At 43.0% G+C, this 15,531-nt stretch overlaps 1 protein-coding gene and 1 non-coding gene across 2 annotated transcripts; one reads left to right on the forward strand and one right to left on the reverse strand.

Annotated features, from left to right (window-relative positions):
• Nucleotides 1–3,310: 3,310 nt before the first annotated feature.
• zgc:171566 lies at nt 3,311–11,866 on the reverse strand. The gene is made up of 9 exons (XM_020655963.3): nt 11,478–11,866; nt 10,356–10,470; nt 8,840–8,890; nt 7,960–8,044; nt 7,712–7,850; nt 5,482–5,588; nt 5,204–5,294; nt 4,868–5,005; nt 3,311–3,986 (listed from the first exon to the last, which is right to left on the reverse strand). The coding sequence occupies exons 1-9, from the start codon at nt 11,572–11,574 to the stop codon at nt 3,865–3,867; spliced, it is 945 nt and encodes a 314-aa protein (XP_020511619.1). The 5' UTR covers nt 11,575–11,866; the 3' UTR covers nt 3,311–3,864.
• On the forward strand, nt 6,905–6,961 carry LOC114921501 (U7 small nuclear RNA). The gene has a single exon (XR_003809794.1). It is a non-coding gene; the product is annotated as a U7 small nuclear RNA (small nuclear RNA).
• Nucleotides 11,867–15,531: the final 3,665 nt, after the last annotated feature.

Here is a 15,531-nt window from a genome sequence, read left to right on the forward strand (position 1 = left end):
ACACATTGTAACTAAGGAACAGTGGCCGTGGCTGCTACAGGATGTATAATGTGATGAGACACCTTCACTGGAATAAATATGAATTCACCGTCTGTCTCTGTAAATAGAAGTTTCAGCTCATAGAAATAAAAGTTGTTAATCAAAGTGGTGCATTCACTGATTTTTGTTAAGTGTAGGAAATTGCAGAGCTGTCTCTAAATGAGTCTAAACCATGCATCCATGCATCCGTTTTCCTCGCTTATCCGGGGCCGGGTCGTTGTGGCAGCAGGCCCCAGCAACGTTTTTTCCCAGGCCAGAGGGGAGATAAAATCTCTCCATGGGCTTTGGAGTCCCATCGATGGCGGTCTCCATGCTGGAAATGCTGTCTCAGTCTAACTTTCAGTCAACCTAACGACAGGCTGAGAGCTGGAGCTGAGGCGGGATGAAATACCATTACACCTATTTGGTTTTTTGAACCAGGCTGTAAACATGTTAATCTCAGCTGTAAAAACAGGCTTTTTAGAATGGGTGTGTATGTGACTTCCTGTGCTTCAGCAGCCAGCCTCTAGTGGACACTTGAGGAACTGCAGGATGTTTGCACTTCTGCATTGGCTTCATTTTTCAACACTGGAGGTTGCGGCCCGCTCTAAATATTTAACGAGCACAGATTGTGGCATATGGATGGAGTATGATTAATTAGTTTTTACATCAAGGATTTTTTTTTTTTTTTACAGAAAGTGAAACCTTCAAGTCTGTATTTGATGTCAACGTATACAGAAGTGAAGTGCAGTACAAATGTCATAATTTACTTGTTTTGTTTGTTCATGCCTTGTTGTGATTTCCTGTTTTATTTTCTGTTGATAATTCTGAGTTCAGTTTTCAGTGTTTCCTGTTTTATTTTGTAGTTTTTTTCCCCCTGTGTATCATGTAGTGTTTCGCCCTGCCTCTGGGTGTTTCCCCCCAGTTTTGATTTGCCCTCATTGTCCTCACCTGTGTCTTGTTAATCTCACCTGTGTGTGATTAAGTATTTTGATCACTATAAGAAGAGCCACCTTCAGGCTGTACATCAGTAGACAATAACGATGCATGCTGTTGGATGCATCAAATATAATTAGTCTGAGTCTTTGAAACCAACAGTCGCTGACAAACTTCCAGCACTTTCAATGCTGAGGAGCATCAGCATACATTTGGTGGTATTATGGCGCCATCTAGTGGAGAGTTGATAACAGTGCTGGAAGGGAACTTTAAATTCAGAGAACAGGGGTGCAAACTCATCAGGGATGAAAAAGGTGACATGGATCCAAACCTCCTAAGGGTTTCCAGGGGCATGCTCCCCCAGGAAGATTTTTTTTTAAATATCAGCTTTAAAATGTGAATTTACCAAGCGGCAATCTCCAGTCTCGAAAAATGAAGCCAATGCGTAAGAAAAATGCAGTTCGTCGAGTGTCCGCTTGAGGCTGGCTCCAGAAGCACTGGAAGTGCCATAAGCCCACAGCCAAAAAATCCATGTTTACAGCCTGGTTCAAAAAATGAAATATATGTGATAAGTTGACGGCCCCTTCTCCTCATACTGTGGGGGGGAGGGGGAGGGGGGGGGTGATTTTTTTTATAACTCATCGGATTTTATTTTATTAAGAAAAACGGCTATGCCCATTATACGGTTTGTGGCAGATTTGATTGACAGCTCTGCACGCTGACCTCGAAGGGTAATAAATTAAAGCTGGAGCTTGACACCACAGATGCAAGGCAGCTTTATTTTCTGTTTAGCCGACTAAAGAAGCAGTGCAAACAATAAGAAAAACACAATTGCTTGTCGATATCTATGTTCTGTTCTAACTGTTTTGATAAAGCTTCAGTGAAACATGAAAAACCTGTGCTCCCAACCTTGAGTGAGGGTTGAGAGTGAATTTGCAGAACTGGGCTTACCATGTTTCACTAAAGGGTGATGTGAAAGGCAGTCACTGTGCAAGTAGCTCTCAGGGCAAGTGTCTGAGATAGCATCATAATACAGTCATCAAGTATGACAATATTTTCTCTTCTATCATAAAATATGTAACATTATCAATATATTAACCTGATGTTTTGCTCCTGCGGATTTTCATTAAGTTTATATTCCCTCTGGCCTTATTACATGTGTTGACACTGTCACATTTGCTGTCACTTTAATGTTGCCTGAGATAATAATGAACCAGAAAGCTGTATGAAGTCATCTTCAAGCTAGCACACATTTCTCTCAACAACTTTACCTACGGCTACCAAATGCTAAATATGATCAGACAGCATGTTGGCTTGCTAGCCAGACTTCGAATATTTCCAGTGTTTTTACGGGAAAATAACGTTATGTAAATTAGCCATGTGTGGCACATTGCGACTCATTAAATCAGGTTTCATGCATCTTGACCGCGCGGCGATATTGCAGAGAGTGTCTGAGCGCCCAGTCACGCATCTCCAAGATTTTGTAACAACGCGGACGGGTTCGCGCCGAAAGCGTTGCAATGATTGGCTACAGGACCCGGAAGTACTTTATTCGGGCCGCGTTGAGCGCTCGCGCTTTGACTGCAGTCAGTATGAAACGTCTCGATGTTCGCAGGGACTGTGCTCGCCGGCCGCATGCAGCATGAATCAGGTTTTCATGACAACTCGTGTTGCAGATTTACCCCCGCCCCCCCTTCCTCAAAATGTTTTTATTGCAGATCTAAATGAATCACAGAAATGACATATTTGGGATCCAAAACAGCAAATTTCGCCGAAAGGTGACACATTTGCACCCCTGAGAGAAAGACAAAACTGTGATTTGAGGACACATGGTCATTAGATGTAAGAGAGTGCCAGATTTTTGACTTTTTCTTTAATCAAGTTAGGCACTATTCAGGTTGCTGTTTCAAGGCGCAACATTTACGTCCCTGTGATGTTTGGCCTGTATACCTTTGAGCTAGAGACCCCTTTTTTGGATTGGTTGTAGCCCAGAACAGCCAGCGTGAGGACAGGAAGGGGAGGGTCTCAAACGAGTGGAGAGGAAAGTAACACACAAAAAACAGGAAATAAGAAAAAAAAAAAGCCAAATAATCATATTAATTTTAGTAATAATTATAAAGTAGAGATGAAACTGTATACATGTTATTTTTAGTTTCCCTGTATGAGTAGTTATTAACACAAGTCCTGTCCTCGTAAATGTCTCCATCTACTGGTGAAATAGCAGCACTGAAATTCCTGTCAACAGAGCACAGCAGCACCAGAGAAGAAGAACTGAGTGGTGACTTTGATTTAAAGAGTCAGAAATAACATGATAGACATGATAGACATGATAAAAAAAATGGATTCTCAGTTTGAGGAATAAAAAATGTTTAATTGCTGACAGAGACTCAGAAATACAATCATGAGACAGCTTTCAAAACGCTAACCAAGCTCAACCGAGACAAGACCCCTAACTATCAATGAAAAATCCTCATCTTGTGTTTAGGGGGCGTGTCTCTCACTTAGACAGTAACACTGGGAAGGTTGCAGACGTAACCGGGGGATAAAAACCAAACTTCAAATAAATTGAAGTTATTTGTTCTTTTAAAAAGAGAACTTTTCCTTCTAATCTCAGTAATGACGAGGAGAAATAGCCGATCAGTGGTGGTCTTGACCGGTCTTGATTTTAAATCCAGAGTCCACCCAGTCTGAGACCGAGACAAGACAGAGTAAAAAGGACTACAACACTAGTTTGACCTTCAGTGAGCAGCTGCTGATGTTCGGACAGTCGGTGTTGACGGTGTGAAACAATCCTCTGCACTTATGATCTGAATGTAAATATAATCTATATGCATGGTCATGAATTCATTCTGTCTGGATTTATTTCTATTAATTCATTTTGAATATCTGTATTTCAGCGCGACATGTTTGTCAATCGAAGTAATAGTTCTGCATGAACACGGCGTGGATCCCTCTGAAGACGGGGGAGAAGTTGTAGATCAGAGATCGCTCTTCCTCCACAAGATTGGAGAATTGGTGCTGACTCTTCATCGCTGGGGGAGAGAAAGAAATCAATGTCAGAAATGAAGCCGCGATTGAAAAACACATTTGCACATTTCCTTTTTCCGTTTAAAGGTCACATATTCTCCTCCTCTTCAACCAGTTTAAATAAGTCTCAGAGCTCCTCAAAACATGTGTGTGAAGTTTCTTGTTATAAATCCACTCTGATCCTGGATTTGATCATGCCTATAAACCCCTCTATTTCAGGCCTGCTCTGAACAGGCTGTTTCTGTGTCTGTACCTTTAAATATGTAAATGAGCTGTGTCTGACCACGCCCCCTCTCTGGAAGGGCTCGGGTGTGCTCGGGCTTTCTCGCTCCATGTCCTATTGTTTACGGTGAGAAGGCAGACTCAGAGGGCAGAACAAACACCTAGCTGTGGGAGTGTCACCCACCTGGGGGAGGGGCTACTGCCCTTTGTGATGTCATGAAGGGAAAATCTCCAAACGGCCTGTTTGAGCACACATTTTCTGAAAAGTGGAGCAGGGAAAAGACGGAGAGGATGGACTTTTCTCATCATTGGGGGGTTTGTAGACAGACTAGAGACACATATTAGAGTTAGAGAAACATGGGGAAGAGGATTTTACAGAATATGTGACCTTTAAAACTTAATATATTTTAAGTAGATCGTGTGTTAAGACTAAAAGCGGAAGAGCCACAATTTAACCCACTATCTATACCACTTTTCCTGCTTGGGTTAGAGCCTATCCCAGCTGTCAATGGACGAGAGGCACGGTTACACCCTGGACTGTTCACCAGCCAATCACAGGGCTGACATATAGAGACAGACAACCAGCAGCCTGTCTGTGGTCTCTCTGTTGAAAAGTGGCCATCCTAAAACATGTGATAAGTCATCAGAGTGTGGGTAACGTTACCTTCAGAGACGAAGAAGCTGGCGGTGTAGAAGCTGGCCCTGACAGCAGACGTGGTGTGAACCATCCCCGGCTTATCGATCCACTCGAAGGGGCTCTTCTCCGGGTGCCACTGCACGGCGTAAAACGGGAAGTGTTTGGCTGAGGAAGACCAGAAAATCTCAGTCAGGACACAGAAACCTCTGCACATTTTGAATGTCACAAACACTGAGTCGGGCTAGTGGACAGTTGGAAGCATGCAGTAGTCTCCTTTTTGCCCTGACCCTTACGGCATTTTTAAAGTGAGCAATAAGAATTGAATCACGCTCAGACGGTGATGTCATCAGTGATGAAACTTACCTTCCATGGTGGAGATGAACTCTTTCACCCCGTCGTTGTTTGTGGACAGAACCCTGTAGAACTTCTTCAGCTTGTAGTTCCGGGTGTAGTTCTGTCAGTTCAACAGATGAAGATATTTCATATTAATGTTTCAGCCTTGAAAATGATTTACAGCTTTATTTCACAGGGGACATAAACAGACAAATATCAAGAACGATTGTAGTGGTGGCAGACTTTCAGCTCACACTGAACGACCCGATTGTCGGACACAAAAAAAAAAGAGGTGGAGCATTAAATACCTGCACTGACAGACTCCAGCTGTGGAAGTTGGCCGTGATGTTTTCCTCAGACAGAGACTGCATCAGATCTTTGGGGAAACTCTGGAACAGACGGCTGGAGTTGGCCGCTGGAGGACAGATGGCAGAAAGGTCGAAGGTTCAGACGAGCGTTATACTTCCAGCGTCTTCATCATCAAATAAAAGAGGGATGCATGGTCATGTGTTTTCAAAGCTACACTCCTGAACATCTCTAGATAATTTTTCAGGAGTTTTCTGCAGGTGTGAAAGCACTTTTATATGTGGCCATGTTACAACTGTATCTGTCACAATGTGAAGGCGAGGAACAGGTGTTAAACTCATGCATGTTAATCCTAAACTATGATGTACTACAGGGGAGGAGGCTTTTTTTTCTGCCTAGGTTTGACTGAAGAGGAACCAATCAGGGCGAGTTTGATGATTGGAATCCGCCCATTTTGTTTCATCTGACACCATGACTGAGGGAGGTGTGAGTCATGTAGGAGTCACAGTAAGACCTGATGGCATAACAGGAATTTGCACTCTTTGAACATTTTCAAGCAGGACTCCTAGTAAAGAGAGTCCCACACAAAAATGTTAAAGTACATTACATTTATTTAATTGGAGAAAGACATTGAAAAGAATGTTTGCAGGAATGAGGGACGTATCAGCTCTTGATGCTAATAGAGCAATTTCTCTGACACTGACCACCTGCACCTCCCAGTGGGCACATATAGGGGTCAGGCTTGCTTTTTTGTGTGCACAACGACTTCCATATGTTCCTTGTTTCTTATTCCCTTCCACCAGAGATGTATAGAGAGATGTGAGGACACAAAGTGAAGGAGAGGAGGAACTAAATGTGGAGGAAGAAGAGTAGCTGCTCGGCCCTAACACAGACAGAAATGCTCCGTTCCAAATGTGCTCTCCTTGTGATGTCACAGTGGGATTCTGGTAAAAAAAAAAACTCCACCCCAAGCCTAGAGCAAAACTTGAGCGCAGGTCCGCCATTTTTATTCTCACTAGCAAAGGAGTGATGCCTACGGGGAAAACTCAGGGGGGCCCATTACATTTAAAGAGACACACACACCAAAACGGAGCGCTCTGAGAGAGCTGGTTTATACAGGGTCACAAACCTCCTCTGGTGCTTGATTCATGTTATATTTTGACCAAAGCGCAGCACAGATGTTGTCTAGCCGCTCTCTGATGTTGTCACATCCGGTCTCCTCACCCTACAACTCTACACTCCTCCTACTGTGTTATTTGGCTCAATAGATGTTGATTGTTGTGATTTTTTTCTACCTACACTGACTGAAGAGGAATCAATCAGGGCGTGTTTGAAGATTGGGATCCACCCAATTGTTCCATCTGACACCACGACCGAGGGAGGTGTGAGCCGTGTAGGAGTCGCAGTTAAAGCCAATAGAATATCAGGAATAATTGCTCTTTAAATATTTTCAAGCAGGACTCCTATTAAAGGGAGTCCCACCCATACATGTAAAATGAAAAACAGAAAGTATATGCTTGGATCAAGAAATTAACAAAAAGCCCGGCAGGGGTAGTGCTGTCTCTGTCTTACAGTAACACAGCCTCTGAAAAAGCACACACTCAATAAGTGATCACCTGTAACCAATCCGATCACATATAAGTCAGAGTGTGCACATATAGGGGTCAGGATTGCTTCTTGGTGTGCACAACCTCAAAGACAAAGTTAGAGTTAGAGGGGAAAGAGGAGAAAATAGTGGAAGGAACTGCAGTTTTTTTTTTGCACTTCCACTTTTTTTTTTTTTTTTTTTTTTTTTTTTTACACAAGAGGTTGTCCCTTTTTGTGACACCATGAGTGATGGGGGTTTGAGTGTGGTACGCGATCACCCTTTAGTCCTTCAGTTCGACAGGAATCAAAGCTCTTTGTTGAATTTTCCAGTAGGATTTCTATAATAGGAATCCCACTCTGAGTGTTAAAAGAAAACCTGACATTTCAGGAATATGACCCACAAGGCGAAGCCATGACCGACTATTATATGTCCATAGGGACCTGTGTGTTGTTCCAGACCTGAAGGCTGTTTCAAACGATGAAACTAAAGCAGTTTGTTATGCTGCCACATGTTCACCTGTATTTATTCTGCAGCATCTTAACACTTTTGCTTAGGTTGGATATTTTGTATATCTTTGTAGCCACGTCGTTACAGAGTGATGTGTGAAAACATCGATACGCTGAGAATGAGACAGACGAACTCACCTGCAGTGAAAGTGAGGGGCAGAGCCACAGACTTGGTATCGGTGAGCGTGAGCAGGTTTTTGTTGGCTGTGAGGACGCTGAGCTGCTGGAAGCCCTGACACGTGCCCCAGATCGGAAAGAAGTCCCCGGCATCGTTAGCCTGCAGGAGGAAAACAAGATGGAGGGAAGAGAAGATGACGGAGAGGTAAACACATAACCTAATGACCCCCCCCCCCCCCCCTGTATCATCCTGCAGTCAAATGTCTTACCTTCAGAGCGAGGTTATAAAAGATCCGGGCCGCTCGACTGAACTGTGACGTCTGAATGTCTACATCTCCTCCTGGCAGCAGCAACCTGAGGAGAAACCAACGGGCGGGCCGTGGATAATGAGCACGCTGTCACAGAAGTCAGTAGTCAGGTATCCCTTCCAAATAATTACAAACTGTGAGTCAGAGATAATATTTTTAATGTTCATCAGAATGTTTATGGTTATCCAACATGGTACGTAGCATGATTTGTGCAGACCGACTTTGTACTTGAAAAGGAAACACAAGTTAGCATCTTATTCAGCATTTTGAGCCTCTTTCTTGTTGGCCTCACAAATATTCAAGTTTTAAAGGTCACATCTTATTCAAAATCCTCTTCCCCATGTTCCTCTCACTCTAATATGTGTCTCTAGTCTGTCTGCAAACCCTCCAATGATGAGAAAAGTTCATCCTCTCCGTCTTTTGCCTGCTCCACTTTATAGAAAATGTGTGCTCAAACAGGCCATTTGGAGATTTTCCCTTCATGACATCACACAGGGCAGTAACCCCTCCCCCAGGTGGGTGACACTCCCACAGCTAGGTGTTTGTTCTGCCCTCTGAGTCTGCCTTCTCACCGTAAACAATAGGACATGGAGCGAGAAAGCCCGAGCACACCCAAGCCCTTCCAGAGAGGGGGCGTGGTCAGACACAGCTCATTTACATATTTAAAGGTACAGACACAGAAACAGCCTGTTCTGAGCAGGGCTGAAATAGAGGGGTTCATAGGCATGATCAAATACAGGATCAGAGTGGATTTAGAACAAGACACTTCACACATGTTTTGGGGAGGTTGATTTTTCTCTCCTATCTCGAATCCGTTCACATGGCGTGCTGAAGAACTCACCCGTTTATGGAGTAGAATATTTTGGTGTATTCTTCTTCTGTGCGGTTGATTCTGGTTCATAAAAAAAAAAAAAAAAGAGCACAAAGGGACAAAGATGAGTCAAACACACAACAACTTGTGTACAATCAAATATACGATTACTATGGATTTAAGGACTCGTTTCCATGGCGACCACCGAACCAGAGTGAGGCTGGTCTCCACCTCAGGGCGTTACGAAAGAAACTGAGGGAGTCTCACATCATGATTGATAAAAATAATTGTGACTGAATCAGCTGAGAGGTAGACAGGGTGTGAGATCTTCAGTATGAATCATCAAACAGTAATTTTAAAAACAATCAGGCAAATATTAAGATGCTGTTTAAAAATATGACTTTTACATCATCTCAGTACTCCCGTTTTCTAACTGCTCGTTTCAGAAACACCAGGCGGCCTTGAGGGCGGGAATGCTGTGAATCACACCGAGGTTAAAAACCATCCTTGGAGCGCTGAATAGAGATGTAGACGAGCAGCTGTCACACCCAGAGACAAACCTGAGGTCAACACATCCAGTGACTTATTTGCATTGACCCTGCCTACATGAAACCACAATGAGCACGCTGAGTGTGAGGAGGCAAAGAGGGGAATAGACTTTTTAACACTTCCTGGTTCAGGGCCAGAACTACTCTCTCCAAAGAAAGAAAGAAACTGTTCAGAGATCAGCTGGAGAAACTGCCTTCACTCTGCACACTCTGTAAAATCTGGATAACTGACCAATCACAGGGCTTGGAGTCGGTGTCATTTCCTTGTGCGAGGTGCCAGCGGGCTACAGCGCTACGTCAATCCACTGTGTTCACAGACGTAGAAGTCTAGATGAGGTTTAACTCAGTGGCGTTTGACGATCAAAGAATCTGCTCATGTGTGATACATGCAGAAAATGATGAAAACATCCCCATGCACTCAGACATCCACTCAAACTGAACAACAGTTTCCTGATTTATTTTTTAATTTCTCCGAGGAATATTTCAACAAATGCAACAAAGACCATTTCACCAAGATGAAATCCTAAAAGAGTCAATAAAGACTTAGCAAACCTGCACCGCGACTGAAACAGCTGTCAGATATAGGTCACAGTTTGAATGATCATCAAGTCAGAATTAATTATTCTTTCTTTTTTCTTCATGGAAACACCCACCACCAATGTGAAAATAAAGACAATAGTGTGCTTACTCATCTGAGTTTGCACCACAGGATGTAGTCTTATATCACTGAAGTGATTATCATTATTATTATTATTATATTATCATGAAGAGCACAGTGAACTGCACACACTGATAAGAAGTGACTCAGGCACATGATTACACAAAGCTTATAATGCGTTCAGGAGATAACATAAAGGAGAACTACAAGTTCAGTAACCTCAGAATGATTCTAATTCTAAGGAACTGCTTTTACACCTGTGAGGTTGTGAACAGCCAGATCAGGGTTAGTCATCCTAGAACTTATCAGGAGTGCATGTGTGAAAACAGCTTGAGTGTACCTGATGGGTACGACCCGGGCCCCCGCTCCCTCCAGGTATTTCACATAGGAGGCGGCGATGTACGAGGGTGCGGGAGCAGACTGGTCTCCTGGAAGGTTTTCTTGAGCTAACACACCTGGGGGGCAAAAAGGACACATCACAGAGGAGATTAAGAAAGTACAAACCGTCTCCCTCCTGACAAAGAGGGTTTAATCCCTGACAGGTCCTGACGCGTCCTCTCCTCAGACATGCGTCTCTGATGAAGTGTGCATGTTTCGGTTTTTCATAGAAAGGTCTGGAACGTTACATCATAATTCACAGTAAGCAGAAAAAAAAAAAAAAAAGCACAAACTGTGCCAGCAAACGATGCAAACTTCATATTCTATTATTCACTAATACAGGTTAAATAATGTGTGAGGATCATATATCAGGAAACTGATGCTTTCATTCTGCACATCGGGTCCAATTTCATCAAGAAATACGCTGAGAAAGAAAAGAAACACAGCAAACACCTGTATGAGGTAAGACTCAAAGGGTGCACTCAACTCTTAAGTTATCCCACCACAGATCATGAGTTTTTAAAAACTGCCTGTAAGTTCTGACCTCAGTGTGACTGCAGCAGGTTGACTCAACACAACATGTGTCATAGTTCATCTCATTTAAATGTATTTTGTCTGTATTGTTGCTCTGTATCTTTGCTTATGTTTTGCTATTTTATATCTATTTTGTCCGTTTTATTTTTTTAGTCTATGTTTATTTGTTCTCGCTTTAGTTGTCACGTCTATGTCATGTCTATATATTCTTGTTTCATTTTGTTCACCTAATCATCAATAAAAAAATTAAAAAATGTAAATTGGATCTGAACATTTGTGTTTCACAATGAATCTGTTTTTGCAAAACACACGGAAGTATAAACAAGGAGTAAAACGTCACTGAAAATATTTGTGAAATACAATACATTTTAGTATTATTAAAGCACGTGCTTTGCATTGAGAAACCGCAGGGACTTGCGCGCGCACACACACACGCGCATACACCTGTTCTCGAACATTCTCCTTTCATGAAAATTACAGAAGAGCTGTCTTAATGTTTCTCCACGGAGACACACAGACACAAACAGCCGTTCAACCCGCCGGTTCTTACCGATGATAGGTCGGTAGTTGAGCTGCTGGCCTCTCCCCGGAGCGCACGCCACGCAGGCGGTCAGCACCGCGAACACGGCTGCAGCCGGTGGACACATCCAAAACCCCGCACAGGTTTGTACTCAGAGCCGCTAAAGAGGTCCGCTGCAGGCTGGGTGTGCAGGTTGTTAAGAGATGATAATATAAAAATAACAACGCTCGTTAAAACAAACAAAAAAAAGCGGATTGAATTTAAGAGAAAAAGGCACGGATGGATCCGGGCGCAGATGCTGCTTTCTGCGTGATGATGCTGCGGTCAGATCGTGGTCTTCCTCTCCTGCTGTCCTCCTCTGATCTCTGTCTTCACCTCCGCGCGGGCCAGCAGGAGTGTCAAGTCAGTCACGTGGGGAACTCCCATCCATTAAGTAACACGTCATCTAGAAACGCCCCCTCCTATTCGCTCCCGTAAATTAGACATGCACGAGACAGATGATTAGACTCTCTCCACGCTGATTGGTTGGTTTCAGCTCAGGTAGAATATTCCAGCTCTGTAATCTAAAGGGAGAGTGTTTTTGCTCCATTGAAAAAAAGTAAAAGTGTCCTTAATGGCTGTGGGAAATTACTAGAATTTTTTTTTTCTTCTTCCAAATAAAAGAAACAATCTCACATCCCAGATAAATGTAATTCTAAAATCAAAAATCAGTAGAAGCAACGAAATCGAAAAGCGGCACCTGACACATGCCATGTCAGGTGTTGCTTCTCGATCTCGGCGTCTCTCCAAATCAGAGATCCAAGGCCCAACTCTGCAATGGTCAAGGCCACTCTCCAGTAAGGTGGCCTTGAAGGTCAACTTCAGAATCATATCCCTGAAGATGTAAAATGACCCCCCCCCCCCCCTCCCCCAACTGTGGCCGACCTCCAGCGCCCCTCCTTCACAGTTGACTGCGAGGGGTTTTGGAGAAAGTTACAACCACAAGTGAAGGATTACAGGAGTCTGAAGCATCGAGTCATGAGCTCTGGGTCGTGATGAAAGGATTCCAACAACCCACATAAGCTTCTTCTGCGGGGTTACTGGGGCTCAGACCATAGACTGTAAACACGGACAAAGTCTCAGTGACGTCACATGTTTAGTGCAAAAGCTACCGTAAAAATACGAGTCTGAGTTAGTAAAACTGCTAGCTTGTTGAGTATGTGAATGTAGAGCAAACTGTTACCATGACGACTATAGGCTGTAGCTAAATAGCTACATCAGAGAAGGTATTTATTACATGCTAGTTGAGACATGTTTGTAAGGTTCCAGACTTATAAAGCTAACTTAAAGATTGACGAGGAAAGAGGCGATTTTAGTGTAAGATGGATTGAGGGCGCGCTCACACTAGGCTAAGTTGTCCTGTCCCGTGTTTAAGCACGCTGCGCTCACACTTGTTAATTGTGCTGCTGCAGGCCTGAGCACGGTTACCTGTCAAAGTTACATACTGTAGTAAACAGGCGCTCTGTGGACACGATAGAGACGCTATGACTTTTTCACTTTATAAAGTTGTCCAATCAGGCGTCACTGCTCGTCCGCATGGTGGGAGAGTAACTGTGTGTGTGTGTGTGTGTGTGAGCGTGTAAAAAGTCCAGTTAGCAACATTAGCATCAGCGCTAGTTTGGTGACGTCTGCCGTCGCACTAATCTCACGAAAACTAAAGTGACCGGCGCACAGCGTGACGTTACAAGAGCTAAACTCTGTTTTCGCGTCTACACAGAAACACCTTAAACTGAGTTTCTGAACATCTTCACCGTGGAAGGAGTTTTACTAAAGGAGAGTTTACAGGGACCTGAAACGATGTTTGTGTAAGAAAGGTCAAAACACAGAGAAGAAGCTAGGATTTTAAAAATACCCGCCTACGTGTGGACGAGGCCTAAGTTAGCCTGATTCCACCGGGGCACGGCCAGGGAATAACTAATGTGGGTATGGATGGTCATTTCCCTTTTGGTTCATTTATACAAGCTTAAAGGCTTTATATCCAGCAGATGTCGCCCTTGAGCACCAACATGAAACCAAAACAACTCGCGCTGCATTGTTGTGTTAGCATGCTAATGCTAGCAATCTTTATTATGCTCGTATCTTCACACTGCATGTAAATTTACGCGAAATGATCTAGAAACACAGTTAAGCAGTGAGTACAGTATGTTATTCTTCTTTTCTCTAGTCCCTCAATTAAACAACTTTTATACGCGAGGGGAGGAGCCAGCCAGCCGGCCGGGCGATGTAAACAAAGTGAAGATTGGACTCGGAAAACTCGGAAAACATCACAGACAGTGGGACTCGGGTGTTACACCCATTGTAGACAGTCATGACACACAGAGTTATTTTCAGAGGATATACTTGATTTCTATTACATTTAAGTGTGAAAAATTGCATATTAAGCTTTTAAACAAACTTCTTTAAATGACATTAAAGTTTGACAAAGTTGTTGTTTGACAACTTGTGTGCAGGGTTGTGGATTTAAAAAGAAAGTTATTCAGTCACAAAATATGAAATCACAGACTTTATTTCTTAAAGAGAGAGAAGTAAACTCTTCAGCTTTCATATTGTTGCTTTCCAGCTTATCAGCGTGCTGCAGCTGCTGTGAGTACAAACAATTCTCAGCTTTTTATCTATCTGCTTATTTTTGCAGCATGGCATGTTTCATAAGGGGGGGAAAGAAGTACTTAAAAAATATATGCCATTACTTCTTTGTGCATTTTATGTCAACGCTGCATTTCTTGCTGGAGCAGTTAAACTTCACAGCTTCTGCTGACCTGCACAGTTTACATCAAGAACACATTTTTCATCAAAAACACGTCTGCTGTGTTTTGTGTCATTTTGTCAGCACGTCCTGTCACTGTGAAAGCAGAACATGTCCCGTTATCTGACATGTTGTTTTCTGCTTGTCTCGGTACAGAGCAGAGTGGTGTGTACTTGTGTGTGTGTGTGTGTGTGTGTGTGTGTGTGTGTGTGTGTGTGTGTGCGTGTGTGTGTGTGCGTGCGTGCGTGTTATAAAGTTGTGTCACATCTTATCGTCGTGCAGAAACAGGATTACATTAAATGTGTTAATTTAAAACATTAAGAGATAAGTGTGAACGCTGCAGTAAAGAGAAGTGTGTGTGTGTGTGTGTGTGTGTGTGTGTGTGTGTGTGTGTGTGTGTGTGTGTGTTAATTTGACAAAGTCAGCAGTTTTTCATGCAGGTATTCCATGGATCGTTGACTTGAGTAAGAGAACATTTCAGAGGGACAAACTGCACTGCACCTCCAATGAAGAACCACTAGAGGGCGGACTCTGCCCAGTCTGAATACAGAGTGTCAGCGTGTGATGCATTGGTTTGTGTGAGGCGGGTGTGTGTTTGTGTGTGTGTTGCACTGGCTTTTGTGGGTGTGTGTGGCACAGTCAAAATGTCCCTTTTATGCAGGGACCAAAACTGTGCAGGTAACTCTTCCTATACTGTAGTTAATAAAACTGGATGGTTTGTGTTTTTATTACAGGATGGATCTCAGCCTTGATCGTCCTCCTCTGTATTATTCCAGTGAGTTGGTTTAATTGTCATTTTAAAGCTGGTGAAAGCACATTTACTTATAAATAAGAATACATGAAATAACAAATAAAAAGTATGTGACAGATATCTATGGAAGTTGGAAGGTCATTACTAAAATCATCTCATGCCTACATTAGGCAGGTCCAATCATTTTCCATGCTCCATGTCATTATTGAACATGTCACAATTCTGTTGTGGATTTGTGTGTGAAGCTGGAAGGGATTGTCATGAGCTCTGCAGGTATTTGCCAAAATTTTGGAAAGGTTTTCCAAACTATTATAATTTATTCTTTTGATGGGGGAAATTATATTTATCAAATTTGATCACAATTCATCCATTGGTTTTTGGGCTTCTTTCTCATGATGGACTTATTTTGCAACCAGCGGAGTCTCCCCTTGCTGGTCATGAGGAAGAATGCATGTTTAATACTGGTTGGTGGATGAGGTCTCATGTGTGATCAATGAGCTAGCCCACAGCTGACACCACTGATGGGGAAATGTAGATTTCAGTGTGCTCCT

Source organism: Labrus bergylta, chromosome 5 (assembly GCF_963930695.1).
Source record: "Labrus bergylta chromosome 5, fLabBer1.1, whole genome shotgun sequence".
Taxonomy (NCBI): domain Eukaryota; kingdom Metazoa; phylum Chordata; class Actinopteri; order Labriformes; family Labridae; genus Labrus; species Labrus bergylta.

What these genes read in the sequence shown, in the direction of transcription:
- zgc:171566 (XM_020655963.3), bottom strand. Translation starts at nt 11,574, where the DNA reads ATGTGTCCACCGGCTGCAGCCGTGTTCGCGGTGCTGACCGCCTGCGTG. An exon ending in TTTATAACCTCGCTCTGAAG is followed by an intron (nt 7,851 to 7,959) that starts GTAAGACATTTG and finishes TTCCTCCTGCAG; the next exon opens with GCTAACGATGCCGGGGACTT. An exon ending in GCCCCTCACTTTCACTGCAG is followed by an intron (nt 5,589 to 7,711) that starts GTGAGTTCGTCT and finishes TCTGTCCTCCAG; the next exon opens with CGGCCAACTCCAGCCGTCTG.